The 27,658-nt window shown below is 37.9% G+C and overlaps 1 protein-coding gene across 1 annotated transcript; it reads right to left on the bottom strand.

The window, feature by feature from the left end:
- Positions 1 to 27,658, bottom strand: LOC133425197 (dipeptidyl peptidase 4-like). Its single transcript, XM_061715909.1, has 26 exons — positions 27,252 to 27,658; positions 27,078 to 27,165; positions 26,600 to 26,692; positions 20,279 to 20,370; positions 18,824 to 18,898; positions 18,668 to 18,720; positions 18,448 to 18,520; positions 18,230 to 18,350; positions 17,036 to 17,190; positions 16,847 to 16,944; positions 16,633 to 16,762; positions 14,437 to 14,475; positions 12,903 to 13,001; positions 12,714 to 12,784; positions 12,560 to 12,613; positions 10,454 to 10,578; positions 10,301 to 10,348; positions 10,116 to 10,214; positions 6,888 to 6,957; positions 6,606 to 6,800; positions 6,327 to 6,381; positions 5,090 to 5,189; positions 4,941 to 4,999; positions 4,011 to 4,083; positions 1,292 to 1,365; positions 1 to 567 (listed from the first exon to the last, which is right to left on the bottom strand). The coding sequence occupies exons 1-26, from the start codon at positions 27,252 to 27,254 to the stop codon at positions 475 to 477; spliced, it is 2,235 nt and encodes a 744-aa protein (XP_061571893.1). The 5' UTR covers positions 27,255 to 27,658; the 3' UTR covers positions 1 to 474.

Here is a 27,658-nt window from a genome sequence, read left to right as displayed (position 1 = left end):
TTCAATGTTTCTCAATATGAGCATTTCATTTTTCATGAATTAAGAAAATATGAATACAACAAAAATTAAATAATCCTGTAAATTTAGTAAAACCTTATGAGATTGATTTGGTGCCTCTTATGCATTACTTTACACAATTTTGCAGAGATTTCTGGATGTACAAGCGCTAAAGTTTTACAGACAAAATATTACCACGATTAATCCAACATATTACAGTACAATACTTATGTTGTTCTTCAGTTTAAGACTTTTGAAAATATTAAACTTACAAAATGTAAAAAATGAATAACATTTTCATGTTCATTGGTAAAAGCAGAAATGTCCATTTTCACATGTTGCATGGCAACATTCCACAAGCACACACATGAAATCCTAGCTTGGACCATTTTTCACTTCTTCATTTCCCGTCTTTATCTTTCCAATAATTTTTTTATTTACATTAGAAAATCTCCAGAAAAGAGTTCTTGCTAAATTTCATGCAAAGCATCTGAGGAGGAAGTGACTCATGTGTGTGTAGACGTGTTTATTGGCTGAGCCCTCGAGTCCATGATCCTTGTCGGTGTACCACTGAAAGGAAGAAGACACATTTTCTTGATGACATATATACCGTATATATATATATATATATATATATATATATATATATATATATATATATTAGGGCTGTCAAACGATTAATTTTTTTAATCGCAATTAATCGCATACTAATTTACTAATTTATTCACACATTCTTTGCTGTTCTAAATTACCTTAAGGTATTTTTTTTATGTTTTTAATACTGTTAACAATATGAGAAAGGGTAAATATGCTTGCTTTATGCCAATGTTCTTTCAACTTTCCACAAAAAAGCTTTTTACCTGAATGTAACATTCCTTCATAAACACAAACACAACTTTACACTTGTAAAGACTAACTTAAGATTCCTTATTTTTTTAAGCAGCTCATTGTAAAACAATGAACCATATGCATCACACACATTGTACAAGAAGTGCATGGGTCAGTTCAATTCTCCATGTCTAATCTCATGGCTCAAAAAATATCCCCTTCTCCTAAGTGGGATCAAAACAGGGTGATACAAAAAATAAATTACAAACTAATAGAGTGCCAAATAGACTTGTCCAGGCGCCTTTTTTGCAAGCTGCAATCCAGCGTTGTCTGCTTTTGACGAGGGGGCGTTAAAAAAATTGTCGGCGTTAAGAGGACGTTAAGTTAACGCGTTAACTTTGACAGCCCTAATATATATGTATATATATTTTACAATATCATCTCTTAAGATTCTGAAAATACTTACCATGGCTTCAAAGTCCACCTGCTCTTCCACCAAAGCTTCGGAGATCTCTGCTGCCTGCTGGAAATGAACATTATCTAGAAAACACAGATGAAACATAAATTATGAGACAAATGAAGAGGAACACCACGTCCATGACCACAAGCTGTCCACTCAGCACAGGCTGCCATGGTGGAAAATATGAATCTGCAATAACAACAATTGTATTTTTATCCCAACATGGGTTAAATTATTAAATTATGAGAGGATAAAGGAAATAATGACACTGGGCAAAGGTTTTAGAGAGCTTTTGTTCTGTTGTTTTTGTTTCACAAAAAGGCGTATACTATACACAGTACCAAGGTTCATCATTTCCCTTTCTTATCTGACTGATATTCAGTACATAATTTATTCTTGGTGAATTAAATCAAGGTTTTCTGTCACTTCGCTTAATATAAATGACATAATATAAATGACATACATGTATACAGTCATTTGATATAAAATCATTAACAGCGACAACTGTGAAATTGTTGATGGAGAAGTAACAAAACCTAGATACAGAGACAAAAACAGACACTGATTTTGATAACTTGTGGTAATTAAGATAAAAGATGTTTCACCATATCAATCATGGTACCTTAAAAAAAGAAAAAATAATAATAAGGAACATAGGCACACATACGTAAAGTTTCAAAAAATGTATTGAACCAAGTGGATCACCGTGGGATGGAAGATGATCTGTTTTGTAACACAGGGGCTCTGTTTTCTTATCATATCTCCTGTTGTCATGGTAACTGTTTGTGATTCCAAACTGTTGAGACAGGCTTACTTTGGATGGGATTGTTCAGCAAAAGGGGGGGCACTCCTGATAAGTGCTTAAGTGTGAACTTTGTTTTTAAGCGAGAGCAGTAGTTTGAACTGATAATGTGTTTTTTAAAGCACAGCTACAGTACGTTAGCTACATGCTAATCAACGGTGCAAATGGCCCAGTGTATCTCATATTTCTGAATATTTGCACTAAAAAATGTAATATTTTTTCCTAAGAACATTTATTTTAATTGTTAACAAACACTCGTGTGTGTGGTCCTTGTTTTGTAGTAAGACCTAAGCTCCAGATTGGAGTGCTTATCAAACCTGAAGTGACCCCATGTGGGTTACAACAACTGATGAAACGGTTTAGCTGCAGAGTTTAAATCCCTGGTATCCAACGCAAGCCTTCACCTTTTACACACTGACATTCCACCACATTCCTTGAATCATTTAATTATATTAAATAATAAAAAATAAAGGACCCATATCCAGTAACTCACTATTTTTTTTCAATTGCTCTTTTACCTTTTGGTCTGACATTGATAATTGGTTGAAAACTGATGAAATTTCTGTTTTTACTTACAATGATGTTATTTATTATATGGATAACTTGGATCCTAAATATTCAAACATTAATAACCTGGGGCCTCATCTATAAAGCTTGCTTGCACACAAAAAGGGCCTGAAATATGCGCAAGCCACCTTCTACGCAAAGGCTGGGATCTAAAAAGAAAAAACTAACCGAAAAATCTGCGTATCCCTACGGCAACCCAGACCCTCCCGTAGGAACTTACTTAAGATATGGGGAACTTTACGCGCACGTGAAACCTTTACATGTGGGTGTAAGCCTAAATTATGGTTCCGCGTTAAAACGACGCAGAGCCTACGCTGTAGGGTACGCGGCGACGCGCACCTACGCCGTAGGCTCTGCGTTGGTGTGACGCGGAACCATAAATCAGCCTTGAGCAGCTCTGAGGGGAGGGGGAGGGGAGCGGGGCACAAAAACGTGGTTTCTAAAAGACAGGGGGGACATGTCCCCCCTGTTGCGCCGGGGCACTCACAGCGTTTAGTGCAGCAACGGCGTGCTGCCACTCACTCGCTTTATTTTATACTATTTATATACTTTTTCTACTTTTACTGTGACCACCAAATAATGTTGTTATCCTGTCCTCCACCTCATCCTCAACATTTCGATCTCAGATCTTAGTGAGATTTAGTGGCACGGTGGCTCGACACGTCTCATTCATTCTGACGCCAAACAGGCTGCAGGAAGCCACTGCGCATGCTCAGCAGGCTCATTCATATGCAAATACTACTTTGCATTGCCCATTTAAGGTAAAAAGTGGGCGTGTAGAGGGCGGGATATGAGGCGGATTCAGCTGCGCAACCTTCCAGCTGGACTGTGATTCATAAAGCGAACATTGCGTGCAGGTGTGCGTGCACATGGTTTTATAGATACAGATTTTTTTTTGCGCCCGCCATTTTCGGCTTTTGGGTTTACGTGCACTTTTAGTATGAATTCTACGCACTCCATTTTAAATGAGGCCCCAGGTGATTATCTTGGGTATATTCACACTTGTAATTGGAGTGGAAATACTCCCTCCTTTACTGTATTTTTTTTAACTTTTTTTTACCAACTACTTTAAATCTATGAAAAAGATTGATAATATGAATAGGGTTGCCAAGAAACTGTACTCATCCATAACTCAGTCCTTGCTCTTTTGATTTTATTGTACCTCGCTGTCCTTGTGCTTTTTGTTTGTTTTTGTTTCTTGTGTGAATCTGTTATCTTCACCATTGTTGCCGTAATTATGTCCTAATTTTATACCTATTTTCACCCTGCCTTGATCTTTGTGCTAATTAAAGTTTTTAAAAAAAAGCTGAAACTACCAGCTTAAATTAATGGGAAAAAAAATATCTCGTAACTCACCATCAGCTGTTCCATGAATCAGAAGATACTGCACTGAGTGGAAGTCCTTGGCCCTGGCAGTCACAGTTGAGCTCTGCACACAATCACAGACACAGTTTGCCTGTAGGCAGCAGCATAACTAGCTACAACAGACAGATACACTGACTACGTTTACATGCAGTCAAAACTCGGGTTAAGGTCAATATTCCGGTCACTGAAACATTCAGAATAATCTGTTTCCATGCGTGAGAAAACAGGGTTATCTATGTATACATGGTCATTAATCATTCGGGATATCTGGATCAAACCAGCGACGCACAGAGAACATCATGACGCAATTCCCGTCATTTCCGCTTTTCTTCCTGTATCCAAATCCAAAACAACAACAAGAACAGCAGCACGGCGGATAATGAACAGCCCGGTAGAAGTCGTTTTGTTTCTTGGCCCTGTAGTTCGTCTTTTTCAGCGTCTTCCAGCGGAGCTTGATCTGGTCTGGCATTCGTACAAATCCTGCTTCGCACCACTTTTCGCTCAACTTTTTGTAAATCTGGTTATCCCGGTACTTTCTACCGTCTACAAATGACAAAATGCTCATTACATTTATGAAGTGATTACTCTCCTCCAGGTCTTGTGTTTCTCCATGTTTATAAGAACTTCCTGGACTCAAAAGACCAGGATTCCTTGCAAAAAGAACATGCACAGAAAACTAATTCCTGTTCCTTTTGATGGGGATATCCCGTTATACATGACCAAATATTCGGGTTAAAAAAGGAGGAACCCAGGGGTCATTTTTGGGTTTTTAAAAACCGTAATATGAACAAATTCAAAGAGGTTATTGGTGTTTACTGTACATGGCTGTGCGCAACCGGGTTATTGCTAATATTGCGGTTAGAAAAGGGTTATTGACTGCATGTAAACGTAGTCACTGATACTCTTGAGTGTGGACGTTACGGCATAGAACTCCTGATTCTCCGAGGGCTGCATCATGTAGCGCTCTGTGTAGATGGAATCTGGGAGGAAGGAAAAGTTGCAGATGTGATGATATCACGCCATAGAAGTAGCCTTGACCAAAGCACAACATTATGTCAAAGAGGAAATACCATAATATTCCCACTTGGACACTGGAGCCACTGCCATCCCACATTTGAAAACGCCACTTCCAGCACCCAAAGCCATTGAAGTGACATATCCCCCGTAGGACTGCAGAAGATAAACAGCACAGCTTAGCAGAGCATCATTTGTTGTGCACTTGATCTTTTATACTTTACACCAGGGGTCTTCAACCTTTTTTAGCCCAGGGACCCTTGGATGAGAGAAAAACAGAGCAGGGACCCCCGCTTGTAATTCTTATTTTTCCCCTTTTTCTTTTTTTTTAATGTGTAAAGTTTTAAGCCCGGCTTATAATAACTTTTGAATGTGTTTTATTCTGCTTATATCACCTTATTAACCAATTGCTGACTGGGTTATTAGCTACATGTGTTTATGGTTGGTGAAACTTTGGCCTCGTCAGACGTGGAAGGAGTAACGTTAGGCCGAGCTGTAACGTTACAATCTCCAGCTTTAGGCTTCGTTATTGTCATAAATGTATCCATCAGGTCTAACTAGCGTTAAATAGGAAATAGCCAAGTCAATTTTGCAACAAATTTTCTTTTCTTAAACAGCTAGCTAGCTTGTTTTTCCCGCTCTAAAGTTGACATTAGTCACATGACTCACGTCATGGGAATCATTTATGTAGAGTTGTAGACTAAATAGTTATTGTCAAAAGTAGATTATTATCGCCTGTTAATGGATTTTTCTCAATCATATATATATATATATTTATATATATAACTACGGAAGAGTATTAGGGCCAGGCAGGAGAAAAATAAAAATAATATTGGAGAGGAGGAAGATTTTTTTTTCATTATGCACTTCGAGAAAAAAGTCGAAATGTTGGGAAAAAAGTCAAAATTTCGTGAATAAAGTGGAAATTTTGAGAAAAAAGGCGAAATTTCGACTTTTTTCTCAAAACTGTATTTCAACATTATTCTCGACATTTCGACTTTTTTCTCGACATTTCGACTTTTTTCTCGAAATTGTATTTCAACATTAATTTCGACATTTCGACTTTTTTCTCGACATTTCGACTTTTGGCCCTAATACTCTTCCGTAATATAGCCTATATATTATTATTATTATTTTTTTTTTTTAACTCTCACAAATTATTTTGGTTAAAATTCCCATCATTTCTTTTTAAGTTGGAGGACCCCCTACAGTACCTCCACGACCCCTAGGGGGGCCGCGGATCCCCGGTTGAAGACCCTGGCTTTACACCAACAAACGGTCTCGACCACTTACCCATCCCCAAATGGCAACTCTGTCTTTGTCAATGAATCCCATATTGATGAATTCCCTCGAAGAAAAAGAGTATACAAGACAATCACTGCATCGTAAATGATGGCAAGGCAAGCTAATGATCTTCGTTTCTCATGACGTTTCCATTGCGCTGCATCAGTTTGAACGCAAACATTCAGCCCCAGAAACAAATCAATTCCACTTTTATCAAGCTTTCCAGGGCAAAGGGGGGATTTGTTTGAGATGCAGTGACTAATCTACACGGCCCCGTGCTTTTCTTACTTAGCTGCTGTTATCTGATCTTCCACCTCATAGGTTCCCAGACGTTTGTAGATCTCATGCATCAAGCGGTCGCCCTGGTAACCGCTCCCTCTTCCATCAAAGCTTGCAACAATGATTTTCTCTGTGCTGGCGAGGTAGGTGGACCAGCTCACTCTGTGTCTGTAGTCCACTTTCTGACTGCAAGGCCCTGCGTATCTGAAGGGTTGAACAGTCAATATCAGGCCGTGTGAATGAAAAAACAGCATCATTTTATTCTTTTTTTTTCTAATGAGAACTTCTTACACATCTATCAGTAGAGGGTACTTCTTGGACTCGTCAAACCCTGGAGGTAAAGTCATTTGATACCATAGATCTGTGAACGAAAAGACAGGAATTCACTCATTAAATCAAAAATGAAGGTGGGGGAATTATCATCAAATGTTTTCCTCACAGAGAAAATCTGAAAGGCGACGGAGTTGGTCAAACATTGGGTAGTTTTGGGGGAACTGTTGTCAGTGCTTTCTTTTTCTTGAATATTGGTTAGTTTGACCTGTTTGGGACCCCAATCTTTTCTGTTATTAGGTATTTTAGCTACTGAGTCGTTCAGCTTTGCAGAACCGTTTCACACAATTTATACTAATCTTTGACTTCTGGCTCCTTTCTTCTGCTATTTCTAACAATGGTATCACCTCACTGGTTGGATGCCAACCCTAAGCTGTTTTTAGATTGCAAGAACACTTTTTCTTTCCTTTCCTTGACTGCAGGAAGTAGCTAAATATCCTCTACCAACACAAATATGACCCTGGAAGGTCTTTAGGACTTTCAAAATGACTTGGAAACCTGAAGTTGACGCTGACAGCCCTGAAAATCTGTGATTGGTGGATTATACCCAGAATAATTTCGATTGCTGTTTGTAGACATAACGGCAGCTCCTGCCCAGAGAACACCAGCAGACACTGTGACATAGAAATTAAATCCTAGATCCTCCATTGCACAGTTTTACATAGATGAGGTAAACTAGATCTGCATTGTTGGATCTAAATGGAACATCTGAGAACCCACGTTTTCTTGAAATGGTACACTTCCTGCATAGATACGGAGCTAGATAGACACTTTATTGACTCTCAAGGGAAATTGATTGACAGTGTGTTGTAAAAGTTTATGCCAAGCAACAACAAGTAGTGAAATGATTATAGTTACTTTCTTTTCAGTCCCTCATAAAACAACATTTACAGTGCCATACAGTGCATTCTGGACCTCACAGTGTCCTATAACTGCGTTGGCTAATCCGTGGCTTGATCAGCAAAAGATAAGGAAAGGAGCAAGCATGTGAATTTGAGTTTTCCTTTTGTACCAGCTGCTTATCTTTGCAAGAGTTACCGCAACAGAGGCACATCTGATGGTGTCAAAGGGACCTGTGTGAATCTGGCCCCCCACCCCACGCAAAACTCAGTGAAAATATTCTCAATCGTTTGTGCTGCGTTTGTGCAGAAAGAAATTTCATTTGTGCTGCTTTAGTTTTTAAGATTTTCCGTTATTCGTCATTCAAAGGTCATTCTCAGTTCACGCAGCCCCCCGACTTTGTCCAAAATAAACCAAAATGGTCTTGTTTGTTTGTGCTGCGTTAGTGCTTGTTTGTGCAGAGGAAAAAATCGTTTGTGCTGCTTTAGTTTTGAAGATATAACGGGTTTATTATGACACGATGACGTCACGCAGCCCCTCGACTTTGTCCAAAATGTTGAATGTTTGAATGTGCCACTATTGAAATGAGGACATTTCATTTACAAAAACAGAAGAATGTAAGATGTGATCTATTTTTGTTTTGGCTGAGCACAATTTCAAGGAGTTTCGCTGCTGTGATTTGGTTTTTGATATACAGTATGCCGTTATTTTTAAAGATCCAAAAAAATTCACGCAACCCCCTGAAATGGTTTCTTTTATTTTTTGTCAAATGTGCAACATTCCATCAGATAGATAATTAATCATAGATAGAAGCACAAACAAACAAGACCATTTTGGATAAAGTCGGGGGGCTGCGTGAACTTAGAATGACCTTTGAAATATAACGTGATATCTTAAAAACTAAAGCAGCACACACAAAATTTCTTTCTGCACAAACCAGCACTAACGCAGCACACACGATTGAGAATATTTCCACTGAGTTTTGCGTGGGGTGGGGGCCAGCTTCACGCAGGTTCAAATGGATCCTATCACAACATTATTTTTTTCTCAGACGGTAGTATGGATAATTTTGATTGCTGCTTGTAGATGTGGCAGGGTGGAGGAGCAGCCACTGAGCTGATTGGGCACAGGTGTGCCCAATCAGCCTCTCCACCCTGCCTGCCTTCATAAGGAGCAGCTGCACACCAGCTGGGAGAGGTCTCTGCTGAAGGTTCTGCTGGTGCACGTGTTATCTGGGTGAAATAAAGGAGTTCCTGCACTAAACCCTGTGTCCTCTGTCCTGTCGGGTGACCCCCGTAGCACTAGCCTTGCTACAGTAGACATAACATTCAAACTGAACTATCTACGCCCACCAATCCGTCGCCCCATCATGGCTCTGAGTGACTAAGGAACTGTAATAGGGCTGATATGAGCGTATGAGCGTGTTTAAACAGGTGTTAAACTGATTATCCCCCCATCGGAGAACAGCGTCTCCACCAGTACTTGAGTTGTAAAAAAAAAATCAGGGGGGATGGTGGATTTTATCATATGGGACAGATAATTTGTGCTGATTACAAATAATATAATATATTACAAATAATAGCACTGACCAAAACACCTGCAGAAATACTGCAGGAATGACATAGCAGCAGTTAAATGCAGCCTTCTGTAAGCTTTAAATATCCACTGGGCTTACATCAAATATATCAAAACACAACAATGAAAAACAGTTTCCTGAACCTATCAATATGACTAGTAAAGTAAGTAGTAAGTAAAATGGATCACTGCAAAAACTCAAAATAAGAATATTTGTCCTATTTCTAGTTAAAATGTCTCATTTTAGTAAAAAAAAAATCTTATTACACTTAAAACAAGACTCATCACTGGAAAAAACAACAATTTTCACCCGTTTCAAGTAGATTTTCACTTGAAATAAGTAGAAAAATCTGCCAGTGGAACAAGATTTTTTTGCTTGTAATAAGAAGATAAATCTTGTCCCACTGGCAGATTTTTCTACTTCTTCTACTTCTCAAGTGAAAATTTACTTGAAACAGGTGAAAATTGTCAAATAAGTTATTTTTCTGGTGATGACTCTAAATGTTGAAATAGCAGTAAAACCACATTCATTGATGAAATGACATAAGGGATGGAAAGGGGGGATGGCAGTTTTACAGGGGGGATGATTTTGAACGTTTTTATTTCAGGGGGGATGCCATCCCCCCTCAACTCAAGTACTGCTCTCCACCCTCGAATGCGACTTCAGAAAGCAATAACTTTTAGGACGGCGGTTACAGATAACAACAGCCACTACGATTTAATTCAAATTAAATCTCAGATCCATAAATGGTTGCGATTTCTGAATTCACTTACTGTATTTGTCCAGTTTGATTGTCTCTCGACGCGTCGTAGGCATCGCAATTTGGTCTATGTTCTGAGCATATGCAGTGTTCTCCTCTAAAGCCCGGAGCTCTGCAAATGTAGAAATGTGAAATACCTGTAAATGTTTTCTTTCTCTGGATAGAACTTCAGAATAATTATCAAAGGACATAGCTCACGTGAATTGGTTGTGGTATCCATGAGAGCATGGTAAGGGATGCCGGGACCTTCAGACACAAAGTATAGTTGCATTATTACATTACAATTGTAGCACATCTAGGAAATAGAGAGTAATTTGTAAATAGCCAAGAATGGAGCGAACTAAGACTGACCGTTGCAGCTCAGACGGTAGTATGAGGCATTGCTACTGAAGTAAGCCAAGTTATATTCACACTCGTCACTAAATGCACAGGTCAGACATTTCCTGTCCTGTCCAGGTGTGGCCCGTATGCTCCACCTAACACACACACAAACACAGGGACTGTGAGTCTGATTGAAGTTTTGAGGTGTAAGAAACATTTAAAAACAATGTGCATATATTTAAATTAAAGGAACACTTTTTTACTCAGAGTAGCAGAGGTCGATTGTGAATCAGTTCCAGCTGCTTTTGTGATTATTCAGAGGCTACGCCCGGATGTAATGCAGGAATGGATCATGAATGAATGAATGTGAAAAGTGGACATGCGACTAGAAACCGACTTAATGACCACAGTTACATGATGTTTTTAATTCGGAATTAATTATTCCGAATTAAATAATTCAGAATTAAACTATTTTCCTTCGAGTTTACATGGAAATAGTAATTCCGAATTGAGGTTTACATGGAAAACACGTTTGATCAGCTTTCTCCAATTCCGCTTAAGGTCTGGGGGTTGGGAAGGTTCTGATTGGATAGGGGGGGCGGACGTTTTTACGTATTTACGTCTATCGGAAGAAAGCAAACTTACTCGATTAGCAACAACATGGAGGACCACATTATTAGCATCCTTTTCGGATTTGTTTTGATTTTATTTTTGCAGCAGCAGCACGACAACATCATGTCGATGATTTTCTTTTGTGTGCTGAGGAGAAGGGAGATAGAAGACCGTGCTTTGGCACGACCACCGTTTACTGCGTGCTGCCATCTTTAAACTTTGTTTGGAAAACAAGCCCAGCGCCGAATATAAGCGTCATGGAGACAGACGGGCGAGGGAACGAGCAGAAAGAAAGACTGGAATTAATTTAAAGCGGAATGAGTGTATACATGATCGCGGAATTATTCTATTCGGATTTAAAATCAGAATAAACCAGCCACTTACTTCGGAATTAACACATGGTCATTTTTAATCTTTTTAAATCGGATTTAATTTTAATTCTGAATTAAAGAGGAATTAAACTTCCCATGTAATGAGTGGCCTGAGGGCCCAACGTCCTCTAGTGGGCCTTACTGCCCAGCACTTATTGGCAGGTCCATTGGCACCCCGTGTTTTTCACAGATGACAGGAGGTTCAACCTGAGCACATTACTCGTAAGGGTCTGCCTTGGAGCCTTGGGGAACACACTGCTTCCTGTAACATCATTCAGCATGATATGTTTGGTTGTGGGTCTGATGGCCTGGGGGGGCATGTCCATGGAGGGATGCACAGACCTCTACAGCTAGACAACAGCACCGGCCTCCACTACCTTATTGGGATGAAATCCATTGTTAGACCCTACATTAGTACTGTCCCGGTTTGGTACTTCCTGTTTTATTTTGAGGCCCGTCGGTGCGTCCGAAATGCCGTACTAAACAGTATATACTAAAAAATATACTTAAATTCGGCACACTTTTGAGCAAATATCAGTAGTGTGCATTCATTCGGACGTACTATTAAGAGCACACACGTAATTACAGACCTTTGCCGTTGGGAGGAAGTGACGGGAGGAAGCGCACCGCTCCGCTATTTCCCGTTTATTCTGGCCGAAACAAGATGACATTATACAATATTATTATATACAAATATTATAATATTAATATTATATAATAATATTATTATACTCAATATTGTACTTATGACATATACGTATCACTTAGCAACCAAACGCCGCTGCATTGCATTGTGGGAAGTTTCTGCTTCGCTAGTGTCCATCAATCCACACTAATACATTTCTCCGGAATGAGGATGGATAGCGCATACTATTGAGTACGTTCTAATGTTTCGGATGCACTAAAAAATCTCACATACTCATTTTGCATACTCATTAGGGTGGAAGTATGCAATTTCGGATGCAGCCCGTGTCTTTGTGTTTGAGTTCTGGTTTTGACTTTCCTGTTTCCAATCAGCCCTGATCGTCTGCACCTGTGTCTCGTTAACCCTTGTGTATATCTGGGCTTGTTTTTACAATGCATCTCCATTCTGATCTGATCCGTGTTCAAAGTGTTCCTTTAATTTTTTTAAGCTTTATATAAAAAAACTTACTTGTAAACATTCCTTCCTCCTGGCTTGCCACCATTTTCATTGCTTGTAAAATATCTGATGAATAATTGACACGTATGAGTCAGGAGCCCATCATCAGTGTGGACTTTTTCATCTCATCGAAAGATCAACTCTGCATGTGCAACAGATAACTTACACACTGTCTGTGGTGACTTTCAGAATGTCGATGACCTCCCACTGTCCGGAGGTGATGGGTCTGGCTGTTCCCTGCAGAATGTGTGGCACAGCAACATGTCCTGTCAGGTACTCTGTCAAGCACTCACCAGCAGTATTGGTTGGTTTGAGAGGCAGGATTCGGCTTCGGCTATGGTCAACATCTACCCACCTCAACCACGTGGTGGATGTGCTTGTACTGGCTCTCATCGCTCATGATGAGGTAATAGCTGTTCTTGTCTGCAGCAAAGCTTGGTTCTGGTGGCGAGAACTAAGAAGAAGTAGATATTAGTGGCTCTGCAGTGAGACTGTAGATAGTGTATTGTCTTGCAGGGAGCATGTGTGCCAGTGTGTGCTGATTGTAGTATCATGTAGGAGGATCATGTAAGCTGGGTGTGACTCGTGTGGTCAGTAGGAATGGGCGATATTTTACCGTTCACGATATACCGTCAAAAAAATTCCCCACGGTAAGAATTTGTCATCTTGCGGTAAAAATGATAAATTCCTGTTGATGACGTTTTTGTGTAAAGCTGATTTATGGTTCTGCATTAAATCCACGCACAACGTATGGGAAGGAAGGAAGGAAGGAAGGAAGGAAATGAGCCAGAAAGAAAGAAAGAAAGAAAGAAAGAAAGAAAGAAAGAAAGAAAGAAAGATGGATAAATTCCCGTTGATGACGTGTTTGTGTAACAAACATGGCGGATCTGAGAGCGAGAAGTTTGAGTCATTACAGTTTTGCAGTACTAATTATATAATTAATTGGTTTTTATTAATTCAATTTAATTGGTGTAGTTTAGTAGCATTTAGTATCTTTTAGAGCAGTGTTTTGGGGGCTCCAAAGACTGAATGTGGTGATAGATTTATAGTTGAAAAGGTGGAGTTGAATTGGTATTTTTTTTATTGTAATTTTTATCGTTATCGGGATAAATGCCAGAAATTATCGTGATAAATTTTTTAGTCCATACCGCCCATCCCTAGTGGTCAGTATGACTCTATTGGCACTTTTCCACTAGTACCTACTCAACCCGACTCGACTCTCCTCTACCCGGTTATGTTCTTTCCCACTAGGGGTCTAATGTGCCGAGTAGATACTTTTTCTGTAACTATTCTGCCAAGGTTCTGTATCTGACGTCATCACACTACAGGCCACTACTACAGCACACGATCTACGGCCACTACAGGTCAAATGTCTGAGTTCGATGTATCATCGTCTCAAGAGCGACTCGCGGCTTCTTGTTAATTTTTTTCGAAGAACAATGGCAGCACAGAAATCTGTTCTGGGGTAAAATTCTGAGGTGGAGACCTTCTTAAACCTGGTGGTTGAGGAAAATATCCAGAGAGAGCTAGATGGGGCCACGAGGAATGAAAAAATATACCAGGAGCTTTCTCAGTCCATGTCTGCTCAAGGCTTCACAGCAGTTTCGCTCCAATCCCGCCTACTTCTGATCTTGGTATTGAAAAGAAACGAGGGCAAGGCGAGTTGAGTCGGGCTGAGTAGGTACTAGTGTAAAAGCGCCATATGTGTACCTTAACCCTTTAAGACAATATTAGACCTATAAGCCACAGAAGAATTGTATATGGCACGTTTAAGGTCACTCACATTGATCTAAAACACACTGATTGTTAGTTTTTATGAGATTTGTCAGTTGAAAAAGACAGAAAAATGATAAATTATTCATTATTATTCACCAGTGTATTGAACCTACCCGTCCAACCCAACCAGTGCTGCTCTTCACCTCCAGTTTCTGCAATAATAGATAACACACATGTCTACAGTTACGCTAAACCACATTTGTCAAAGACACATAAGCCGGCAGCTCCTGCCCAGAGAGCACCAGCAGACATTGTGACATAGAAATGAAATCCTAGATGGCAAGACCTCCATTTCGTAAAAGTTTATGCCAAGCACCATCAAGTAGTGAAATGATTATACTGTATGTAGCAAATGCAGCTTGATGGGAAGTGAGGTGGACATAAAGATGAGTAACCTGGTTGATTCTTCTGCACAAAGCTGTAGGACAAATCAAAAAAGAGGCTTGCACCACAAAGGTGATCCAGTCCCGTCACTAAGCTCTCTGAGGCCAAGTTCCAGGTGGAAAATAACTTTTCTGTTGTTCAATCAGGAAAAAATTAAGATTTTGGTATTCAATCAGATTGAAATAAACTCAAGAACCTTGTGCTCCAAGAAGGAAAAGCACTCAGTAGAGGCAGCAGTAGATGACATGTCTCAAGGGTCTTCCGATGGGAACCTCCTTTAACCAGTGTTTTGTTTTGTTAGTCCTACAACACCTCCAGAAGGCTAAACGATGATCTCTGGCATCCCAGAGTAATGCCAGCTCTCACTGCTCCCCACCAGCACAACGACCTCCATCACTTAATCTACAAAACCACCACTACATCCTCAACATCGTTAAACAACGATGCATTTCAGTTAAATTTTATTTGAGAGGGACCATGTGCTAGGGCTGCACGATTCTGGACAAAATGAGAATCACGATTTTTTTGCTTAGAATTGAGATCACGATTCTCTCACGATTTTTTTCCAATATAAAATTTATTGCACTTATTACTTTAACTTTGCAACAGCTGAACAAAAATATAATAACAATAAACATCTCTTGTCTTCTTTACACAAACCTTTGAATAATTTAAACAATAATAACAATTTTGAACAATATTTGTTCCTCCCTGAGTTGAACACCCTTTCAGAAAGGGGACTTGTAACAGATCCTGTAGTTCTGAGGCAACAAATTATTCCTCTGGCTGGGATGAACCCCCCATTGCCTTTTGCTGCTATTAAGAAGCTGCCGATACGAAAGGTAAACGTTACAAAAAATATGATGGTGCCTGATAAAAGACTGGCATCAACTTTGTAACAGCTGACATTGAACATAAAAACAATAAACATCTCTCTTGTCTTTAAATAATTTAAACAATAATAACAATTTAACAATATTTGTTCCTCCCTGAGTTGAACACCCTTTCAGAAAGGGGACTTGTAACAGATCCTGTAGTTCTGAGGCAACAAATTATTCCTCTGGCTGCTTTTTGCTGTAATAGCTGACATTGAACATAAAAACAATAAACATCTCTCTTGTCTTTAAATAATTTTAACAATAACAATTTTAACAATATTTATGTGCAATATGTGTCAGGTGATGAGAAAGGTAGATGTTTCTCCAAATGTAATCCACAATCATTAACAAAATATAACAAACATGACAACATGATAGTTGACCATGACAGGACTACAACAACCTAGAACATAGGCCTAGTCCTTTTTTTATGCAGCCATCTTTAAAAAAAAAAAAAAAAAAAAAAAAAAAAAAAAATTTTTTTTTTTTTTTTTTTTTTTAAATCGTCATCATTTGGAAATGAGATCGCGTTCAAGCATGAATCGAGATCGCGATTTTTTAACGATTAATCGTGCAGCCCTACCATGTGCAATTAAAAACATAAATTTAAACATTTTATGCATTGCACCAGAGTTAGCCTTAGGCTAATTTGCATCTGCAGTCCCTTAATATGCTGCTATAAAGTATGCTGCATCTTTCATTTTGTATTACGCTGATGATTTACACCTGTACTTTGGGTTATTTGTGTTGTGGAAATTGAAAAGACCAATAAACTAAACTAAACTAAACAACATCCAACATGAACTTACTTACAAAAATGGCCGCCACAGCCAAACCAAGGCTCTGATCATGCTAGCTAGCTCCAGGCAGGGACCGGTACTACCTCACCTAACACCGAGCAAAGGCATACAAACTTACCAGGAAACAGACTTCTTCCTTCTGGTTTTCATCCTCAAAAGCCTGATTGACCTCATTTTTTCAGCACTTGATCGTCTCGCCACTAAAGCAGTAGATACAACAATTGTTCCAGTTCAATTTGGAAAATACCTCATTAGGATCCCAACTAGATCCGCTGAAGCTGTAGATCTGGAGGATGAGGTGGTTCTGTATCCTCTTAAGCCACTGAACAGCCAAGCGGTTATCAGTCGCCCAAGTAACAGAGGCCAAGTAGTGCTCACTACGGGAGGAAAGAAACGTCAGTGAAACTTAGTTTTCTTTGATTTTCTTGAATGGAGTAACCCAACAAAGACGGCTCCATTACTCTGAGCTGAATGAGGCTGGAACAACAACTTCTGTAATGTTTTTCACATCGTCAGTGTCCACAACAAAGAGTTTCACTACTGGGTTGGGAGTACCTGGCTGCAACAAGAAAATAAATAAAAGATGAATCAGACGATCCCAAAATGTGCCGACGTAGAAGGTTGAGTAAAATAATCCTTCTTGGATGTACCTTAGGATATGGGATGAAAACAGTAGTTGGGTACTGGTAATTACCATACCAGGAGTACTCTATCATGTGAACCTGAGTGTCATTGAACACGGCATAGGCCACGTATTTCCCTCCAGGTGACCACCACAGGGCCTGGTTGGACGAGAACATCTCCTCTGGAGCCACAAACATTTCAAAAGTTCAGTTAGTCACAACGTCAATGAATCAACACTCACTATACTTCCAAAAGGTTGCAAGTGATGAAAACTGCACCCAACAATTGTTGCCTAATATTATAACACACTCCTTGGAAGGCAGTTTAAGAAGTCAAACAAAAAAAAATTGAGAAATTAAGAAAATAATTACACCACAGACTAACCCTTCACTGACAACTTTTCATTAGAGATAAAAGTATGCTGCATCTCTCTTTTCTCTGTTTGTCATCCTCTCATTCTGATCTCTGTCTTCTTGCTCAACCCTGATGATCTTCAGCAGGAGCGTCCCCCCCAATGATCCAGGTCCTGGTCCAGGCTTCTTCCCTCCTAAAGGGGAGTTTTTACCTGCCATTGTTTATGTAATATGTCACGGTTTGATACTTCCTGTTTTATTTTGAAGCCTGTGTCTTTGTGTTTGAGTTCTAGTTTGACCTTCCTGTTTACGATCAGCCCTGATCGTCTGCACCTGTGTCTCGTTAACCCTTGTTTATATCTGGTCTTGTCTTTCCCCTGCTCCCTGCTGGTCCGTACTGTTTGTTCCTCTGTGTTTTCCACGGCCAGGTTTTTTCATAGTTTTTGATTCACGTTCGGGTTTTTGGTATCCTGCTCAGAAGCGCTTTGGTTTTGTTTTGTTTAAATAATCACTACTTTTTGGAACTCCTGGCTTCTGGTCTCCTGCATTTGGGTCCTACTCCAACCGCACCGTGACATAATAATTGCTCGGGGGTCATGTTCTGGTTTCTGGTCTCTTGTGTTGTAATAGACGCTATATAAATAAAATGTAATTGTATTGAATTTATACTTTAAGAAATGAATTGTTCATATGCGCACATTATTTTTTTTAAATCTTTTTCCTGAAGGTGTTAATCAATATCAAGATATATTACATCATATTGTGATCAGGCCCTTAACCCTAACCCTGGAAAATCGATAACCAGTTTCTGGAGCTAGGAATTCTGGACTTGCATAAACTTGAACTCAGCGAAGCACCTTGACGTACCTTCATACACCCAATCTGGAATCCCGTTGGAAATGTCATTCATGCGCCCGCTGAAGGTGACCTGCACCCGTGGCGACACAGGGCTGGTCTTTACATAGATGTTATTCTCCCAGACAAAGGCCTAAGTGATGCACGAGACAAGACAGAAGACAAGGAGCATTACAACACACACACGCACACACATGCACACACATGCACACACACACGTGCAGACCTACCAACTTGTGCCCTTCAGGAGCCCAGGCGAAGTACTGGACGTCATCAGGAATGTCAGATGCAGGGATAAATTTGCTGAAAGAGATTGGTGTATTTTACTTCCCAAGCTTTAAAAAGTGTGCTACAACTGTTCTCTCCTAGTTATATATTCATAAATGTGTATTCATAAATTACTGACATGTAATCTGTGAGATTAAAGGAAAAAGAAAGCATTATAATTACTTTGCCAGTCGGTCATACAGCGAATACGTCGCTAAGAATGAATGCCTCCACAGCTGATGCAAGAAAAACAAGGCAGAATGTATGTGATTGTTCAGGAGCCATACATATATGTATGTAACAGATCTGGATTCAAGTATAGGAAAATACTGAAGGTACCTTTGTGTAATTGCTCATGAACGCAACATATTTGCGGTCAGCAGACAGCTGATAGTCATACGCTCCCTTTTCAGTCTGTGAACGGCGAGAGAGAGTGGGAGTGAAAAAATCAATCTCACAAAGCACCAGATAGGACTCATTTGTTTGGGTGGGGGGGAAAAATTCACAGATACTGTATCACATGATTTATGTTGTATAGAGGGTCTGCATTGACGTCACTCCCCCACTGGACCAGCCCCCCTTACTCGCACTGAGTGGCAAAACATCAGCAAAAATGAAAGAAGACGGGATAACAGCTGATTATCGGCTTAAATTAAAGGCAGTTGGACTTGACAATGACCCGTACAGTTTCCCCAAGAACCAGTGGTCCATGGACATTAAAATTTGACCACAAATCCAGTTTCCTGATATTTATATGTACTTAATTTCTACGCCGGGGAAATACACGAAGCAAATCTTGAAGGCATACAAAGGTCGTGACGCTTGGTCCAACTTCAAGGCAGGATTTGTTGTAGAAATTAAAGTGATGAGGACACCAAACTTTATGATTTGACCGTTTAACGTTAGCTACCCAAAAATCCAACAATACCTGATACAAAATGGGAACCACATATCCACGTTTGGTGCCTGGAATCCAGTTGTTTCTGCGAATTGCAGCAATCCATTTGTCTCTCTTAAGTTTATTTTTCAGCGGTCTGTAAAACGATAACAACCTGAGGGGCTATGGCATTTTTGAGCAGAAATGGCCAAGAACAAAAAAAATGTCAAGTGTCGAAGGGGTGAAACTATGGAACCGCCTGGATGAGGAACTAAAAAAAAGTAGCTCAATTTACAAATTTAAAAAAAATTATAAATCTAAAATAATAGATAAATATAGAACACTAATATAAATTATCTTCATATTAAACTGTCTAAATTATGTAACTTTCCTCCTGCAGCTGTCCTTAATCGTGAGTGACCACATTTATTTTCTTCTCTTCTTTGTTCATTTTCTTTGTTCGTTCGTTTCGTTTTCTTCTTATTAGTATCTTTTTGTTTCTGAAGTCTGCCTTTTGTTGTAAAGGATAGGCAAAATAAGCCATGAGGCTTCAGCCTATACCTTTTTGGTCAAAAAAAAAAGGAAATGTGTACATATATAATATATATATTTATACCTGTGTGTATACATATACAGTGTGTATATGCAAACATCTTAAAATGTAAATGACCAAAACAAAAATAAACTAAACTAAGAAATAACTCTGATTTCTTGCTAAATCTATGCTCTTTCCCATTTTAGATGTTTTCCAGTTGCTCAAACTGAAAGTTTACGCTGCCACTCAGTCTTTCTGCCACTCAGTCTTTCTGCCACTCAGTGGGCGAAACCCGCTGTGAAGTCGCATCCGTGACGTCATGCACATTCCCTCTATACAGAAAAAACCCCACTCCAGGATGGACCTGGGAATAAGGACTTACAAACTTGTCGCTGCTCAGGAGTTCTGTGCTGGTGTTGGTGTCAACATTCTGAAGGAAGACGGCGCCCTGGGATCTATGGAGATACTCATGATCTGGGGCGGAAGATAAACAAATCAGCATAAAACAAATGGGAAGAGAAATATACGGAAGAGTATTAGGGCCAGGCAGGAGAAAAATAAAAATAATATTTTAGAGGAGGAAGATTTTTTTTTCCTAATTTTTCTTTTTTTTTTCATTATGCACTTCGAGAAAAAAGTCGAAATGTTGAGAAAAAAGTCAAAATTTCGTGAATAATGTTGAAATGTTGAGAAAAAAGGCAAAATTTCGACTTCATTCTTGAAATTGTATTTAATGAATAATTTCAACATTTCAACTTTTTTTCTTGAAATTTTATTTCAACATTATTCTCGATATTTCGACTTTTTTCTCTACATTTCGACTTTTTTCTCCAAGTGCACAATAAAAAAAAATCTTCTCTCTCAAATTTTTTTTCTCCTGCATGGCCCTAATACTCTTAGAAATACATGCTTAATGAGAAACATGATGGTTTAATGCTGAATGGCCATGGGGAAATTATTAAAGTTCTGGATAAACTTTGGAAGAAAGATGGCTGGTGATATTGTGATGTGATTTTCTTTTTTTTATTTATGTTGGTATCTAGCCAGCAGTATATCTTCTCTATAACAGAAAGGCTCAAGAATGCCTGAACATCCCTGTCATGTGATTACGCTCTGTTTTTTTTTTAAGGCTGATACTCAGAGCGTTTATTTACACACCCAGAGTTTTGTAATTGTTTGCATGAGTTTTCAGAAACGTTGGCTTCTGGTTCTGCATTTTTGTGTTCAGCCAGTCGCCGCACACATGTGCCAGCTGTGATGCTGCTGCTGCTGGACGGGTTCCCACTCCGGGGTAAACTCTGGCCCTGGAGATACGCAGCAAACCGTCCTTAACAGGAGAAGGTGGCGATAAGGATGTGGCCAATTTTGTCTCAGGTGGAGCTCAGGAACAAACAGTCTCATAAAAGCACTGTAATCTGAAAGTTAGGAACTTGAAGTTGGTCTAACTGTGCCGGCGTTTGATGAGTGAGCTATTGATCTGCTTTACAGACACTGTAGGATCTGCTGTTGTCTTAATAATTAACCAGACTATAACATCTTCACCTCTTACAGTAACAAAGGTCTAAGTTGCAGAGGAGCCTTTGTGCAGCTCAGCTGGTACTGAACGTTAAATCACTCTCACTCCTTAATTCATTCATATTTCACAATTAGATTATGTTGACAAATGGCTTATCAACAGCAGGTTAGCTTATTTGTGTTAAAACACTTAAAGCGTTACGGGCCAGCTGGAAGTTCTTGTGAAATGTCAACAGCCGCATCCAAAATACTGTCCGAAGTCCAAGATAGCCAAGAATGGTGCAAATCCCTGAATGTGTTGTTGCTCTGGACTCGTCCAGCCTCAGGACTGCAACGTTTCCCAGAATGCATTTCATCTCAACGCGCAACAGAGAAAAAAGCATGTAAATGTGTATGTATATGTATATATGTGTGTAAATATGTATATATGTGTGTATGTAGATATATATAGATATAGAGCAGATGGAGTTAATATAGAGATAGTATGGTGTAAATAAGTATATTTATATAAATATTTATATGGGCATGTGTTTACAAATATATAGAAATATTCAACTATGTGTATGTATGTATATGTAAGTGTGTGTGAGTACAGTGTGTGAGTATAATTATAGTATGGTTAGTTATTATAAATACTTGTTAATAAATGATTAGTGAATGGGGGTAGGATTAAATAAGTTTACACTTCTTCCTACTCATTTTTGCACACGTAAATGAAGATATAAAGTGTTAAAGGATGAAATTATTATTTTTTTATTTGATTTGTTTTGTTTTTTTATCTTCTCTTTTTATTGTTGTCTTTTATATGTACAAATCAACACTGCTGTCACTGTGTAAGGGAGCATGTAGTTACAATATCATGCACATTTGTGGTAGATTTATTTTTGTAATGATTGCTATGTCTTTGGGGACGTGTGGCCCGCTGATCACAGTAATCAATACTATGTTATTCAATAAGCAGGTTTTAGAAAGTACCGTTACTCTGTCAGTGTAGCATGCTAGCATACCTACATGTGTGATTAGAGCTGCTGACATAGAATGGTGTAGATTATTATGATTATTATTATGATTATGATGATTATTATTATTATAAATATTATTATTTATTCTTTATTTCATTCATTAAAAGAAAAACATAACAATTCGTTATAATTACAACAAATCTCTTTCCTTGAATGAAAGGGAACAGAAAGAGGACTACGCTTATATTACTGCACCTTTCACCTTTCACTTTTTAAAAATTGTATATATGTTAATAAGAGCTGTCATTTGTCTATTATCTATTTACTGTACAGTGAGCGAAAATAACTGAGTCAAATTCCATGTCTTGTCTGACCTGACTTGGCCAAATAAACATGATTCTGATTCTGATTCTGATTTATCTGTCCCTTTTTCCTTAGAAATCAAATTTCAATTAATGTAATTATTAAAAAAAACAAAAACAAATTAAAAATTACGCAATTTAAAAAAAAACACTTTCAAAAAAACGTTAAAAAAAAATTATAAGTTTTAGATTTTTATGTGTTTTGACCATAAAAAAGGAAGGTTTGGTCTCTTTTGGTGCGTTGACTGGGTGAAGGGTTGACCAGTTCCTGAGGGGGATATGGATGCACAAAGCAAAGATAAGTCCAGGACCCAGTCTACCCAGTAGCTGTCAAAACAGTTTACACAAAACCACGGCGGATGACATTTCTCAGATTTCGGTGTTCCCAAACAGAGCACGCAGATTTTATTATCTCAATATGTTTGAGCTGGTAATCACTTCAGACGTCCAAACACCTGACTGCTTTCTGCTACTTTACGCTTTTGAACTACAAAAGGCTCAAAACAAGGCTGCAAGACTTGTTCTTGGTTGTTCTCCAAGAACAAGTGTTGCAGAAATGCAGAACGTCTCTCCTGGCTGAGGGTTGAGGATAGGATATCTACTAATGTACTTACATATTTCCTTAGAATTATTAACACTCAGACTCCTACATTTCTCTATAATAATATAACTTATTGTTGAAATATTCATTCATATAACACTCGAGGGGCGAATAGTGGTGGGATTATGTTACCCTTACCTAAGTCTGACTCTATGCAGATGATATAGATCAGTTGCATTGGAACACCCATCCAGGTGAGATTCCTGACATCAAAAGATGATTTGAAACGAAGACTAAGAATGTATTTGTTGTCATCACCTTAACATCATATTTAGATTGAGTGAAGTCAATACATCAAAATATATGATTTGCATGATATTTTTCTTTATTTCTTGTTTATAATTTTATTTTTATTTTTTTATGTACTTTATGAATTGAGATTGTACGTTTGATTTTGTATTTTATTGTCTAGTACAACTTAAGCTGGTTTATTTGTTTATTTTTTTCTTTCTGAATTCAACGAACTGTTAAGCAGTGATTATGTTAGCAGTTAGCAGTGATTATGTTAGCAGTTAGCAGTGATGCAGTGATTATGTTAGCTACGGAAGAGTATTAGGGCCAGGCAGGAGAAAAATTATATTTTAGAGGAGGAAGCTTTTTTTTTCATTATGCACTTTGAGAAAAAAGTCTTCCCTTCTCAAATATTTTTTCTCTTGCATGGCCCTAATACTCTTCCGTATGTTAGCAGTTAGCAGTGTTTAAGTTAGCAGTTAGCAGTGCAGACATCTGCAAATGTTTCAGACACTATTAGAGAAGTATTTGATGTTTTAATCATACTTAGGAGAGTGTTTTGTTTCAGTTGCAGGATCATGTAGATATGTGTATGTACTGTATACTTGTGTCCGCTGAACATGTGCCCAGAAGCAGAGTTCCTGCAAAGTTTTCTAACTTTTACTTTTAAGCTCATTTATGTGTCAATTCAATGATTCAGTCATATGCCAAAATGTTGCTTCTCGTGTCAAATATTGATATGCAATTAATTGCAATTAATTAATTACAAAGCCTCTAATTAATTTGATTAATTTTTTTAATCGAAGTCCCACCACTAGTATTTATATATATATATATATATATATATATATATATATATATATATATATATATATATATACACAAATTAAGGTTGTTTTCTTATTAAAGTGGAAGATATTTATGCATTACCACTGATACTTTTAAAGCCCACCCCCCTGCAACCATCCCATGGGGGTTTTACAACATAGGTGTGCCCAAACAGATTCCTGTCTGCTCCAGAAGCCGTCGACTCATTAGTAACTAAAGCAAAGCAACTCTTGCAGCTTCCAGCTCAGCAGGCCTCCTGGGAGATTTGTTTGGTCTCGCTTGGCCCTCTCTCATTTTCTCTTTGATCACGACTTCCATGAGTCTTTACGTGGCCTCCCCCACGATGCCAGCTGTAGCTCTGGGAGCTATTTTCATTGTTGCTGACGAGTGACACGTGCTGTAAGGTGATAAGCAGCTGTCGCAGAACACAACTGTGAGCTTCAGATACACCGGCTGTTTTCTTTTTGCAGACAGTTGAAAGGGGAGAGACTACACTTCCTGAAAGTCATCAAATGTTGATTTAAATGAAATCAAAACTGATATTTGGACAGTAAAACAGTCCTTGGTGTTGTCTTAAAGGTTACACTACACCAACTGAGTGATAGGCAGTAACTTGTGGAGATGCTGCACATGTGTATGTTTCCAGTAGCAAATCCTCAGGACCAGTACCAAGTATATAATATATAGTATAGTATAGAATAGTATAGTATAGTAAGTATAATGTTATATGTAGGTATGTATATATATATATTGAGTTATATTATATGCACAGTATTTATATATCTATATCTCTATTAATATATATTGATTTATAGTTATATGTAGATATGTCGATATATAGATTTATAGTAATTTTTATGTATATATTTGGAGGTAAATATATGAACCAATAGTATATATAGCATATCTAATAACTATATAGTTATTCAAGTATATTGTTATATCATTGCTGTCTATTGTTCTCTATTATATTGTAGTATTATAGTAAAGTAATGATGATGTAATACTATACATTATAATTACTTCTATTATTACATACATACAAAGTAACGCAACTAAATGCTGGGCGTGCGTTTTGTTTTATTTTGTTTGCTGTGATTTGATTTGTTTTTTTTTACTATATTTATATATACATATAATTGAGTATTATATCACTTTATTGAATTGTTATTAAAGTAGTTATGTGTGTTTTATAAGTAAGCTTATTGAAACTCTTGTTATATGTAAGAATGTATGTAAGATTCAGGAGTAGGACTCGATAAACATACTGTGTATATATATATATATAAAAATATATATATATATATATATATATATATATATATATATATAAATATTTATATATATAAATATATATATATATAAATATTTATATATATATATATATATATATATATATATATATATATATATATATATATATATATATATATGTATATATATATATATATATTTATTTTTTTTTGTATTTATTTATTTTATATTTTTTTACTTTTTTGTATTCCTTTTTTTAACATGCATGTTCGAAATAAACTCTTCAAATCAAATCAAATCAAATCAAGTATCAAGAAGAAAAATGAATATAAATGACAGGCAAATCTATCCAAGGGTAAATTTTTAGTACACACCTGTCTGTAATCAGCATCATCATCATCAGGTATGTGTATGTATGCATGTGTGTATATATATATATATATATATATATATATATATATATATATATATATATATGTATATATGTATGTGTGTATGTGTATGTATATTTATGTGTGTATGTGTGTGGATATGTATGTGTATATGTATGTGTATGTAGATATATATACTGTAGAGAGCAGATGGAGTTAATATAGAGATAGTATGTTGTAAATAATGATATTTATATAAATATTTATATGGGCATGTGTGTACAAATATATAGAAATACTCAACTATGTGTATGTATGTATAGGTAAATGTGTGAGTACAGTGTGTGAGTATAATTATAGTATAGTTAGTTATTATAAATACTTAAATGATTAGCTAATGGGGGTAGGATTAAATAAGTTTACACTTCTTCCTACTCCTTTTTGCACATGTAAATTAAGATATTAAGTGTTAAAGTATGACATTCTTTGTTTTGTTGGGTTTTTTTGTTTGTTTTGTTTTCTTATCTTCTCTTTTACAAACTAAATCAATCAATCAATCATGTTTACAGTGTGTCCCACCTGAGATCCACCTGATGCTGTATGACCTGGGCTTCAGGGAGCTGTTGAAAACGTCATCCAGGGTGAAAGTCCTCCTGTCGTCCGGACTCTCCTCTGAAACAGGGAAGTTCACACTTTACTTAGCAAGGACTGACAAATCACGCTTTACAAAGGTGACAACCATAAAAAGCTGGTGGGAAGGCCTGCGATGGATCCTGGCGAATGCGTCACCGTGGGATAATCGTAACTGTCACAACTAAATGCTTATGAAGACAAACACCTATTCATGCTTTGACACATAAAATAACAACAATAAATAAAAAAAATTCACTAAAACACTAAATGATGAGTTAAAATGTTTCCTCCGAGTACGTTTGAACAGCTATCGATCCAAGCGGGTCGCGCGTAATGACGCGCTGCGCTCCTGCAGACGCAGTTTCTTTTTTCTTTTTTTTTACCAACATGAGAAACATTTAAGACCAAAACCAAAAAAACTCACCGTTTAAGAAAATAACCGTGGGAACCACTATTAAAATCACGACCACTGCAACCCCAAGGACCCCGAGGAGCACCTTGGCGATGGAAACCTGTCCAGGAATGAAGGAATAAAGTGAGAAAGCCGCTCCAAAAGCCCTCCCTCCCTTATTATGAATAATAACAGACCACCACCAACCATTGTTTCTGCCAAAGGCGTGAAATAATCCAATAATTGTCCAAAACCACTGCCTAAACGACGCAGTGGACTATACTAGTGGTGCCACACATATGCTTTGCGGTTAAATATTATCTCGGCTGAAGTTTCAAAGGTGGGACAGAAAAAGCGCAGCGGAGTAAAGTTCTTGAGGTTTGATAGTGACAGTAGTTTGAGAGGGTGTTTCCCAAACTGTTCCAAGACATTCCTTCACATGTAGATACGGCGGCTCATGTTTTCTGTTTATCTTCCTCTTTTTAGATGTCATGAGCTGTTTGAAAACTGATTTTCCCCATAAAGGTTTCAATCAATCAATCAATCTCATCGGCAGGCGTTGGAAATGGCTGATGCGCATGGAACATGTAATCCGTTACTCCTGCGCGGCGGCG

This window comes from Cololabis saira, chromosome 24 (assembly GCF_033807715.1).
Source record: "Cololabis saira isolate AMF1-May2022 chromosome 24, fColSai1.1, whole genome shotgun sequence".
NCBI classification, from domain to species: Eukaryota; Metazoa; Chordata; class Actinopteri; order Beloniformes; family Belonidae; genus Cololabis; species Cololabis saira.
This window is presented reverse-complemented; position numbering and strand designations above follow the sequence as displayed.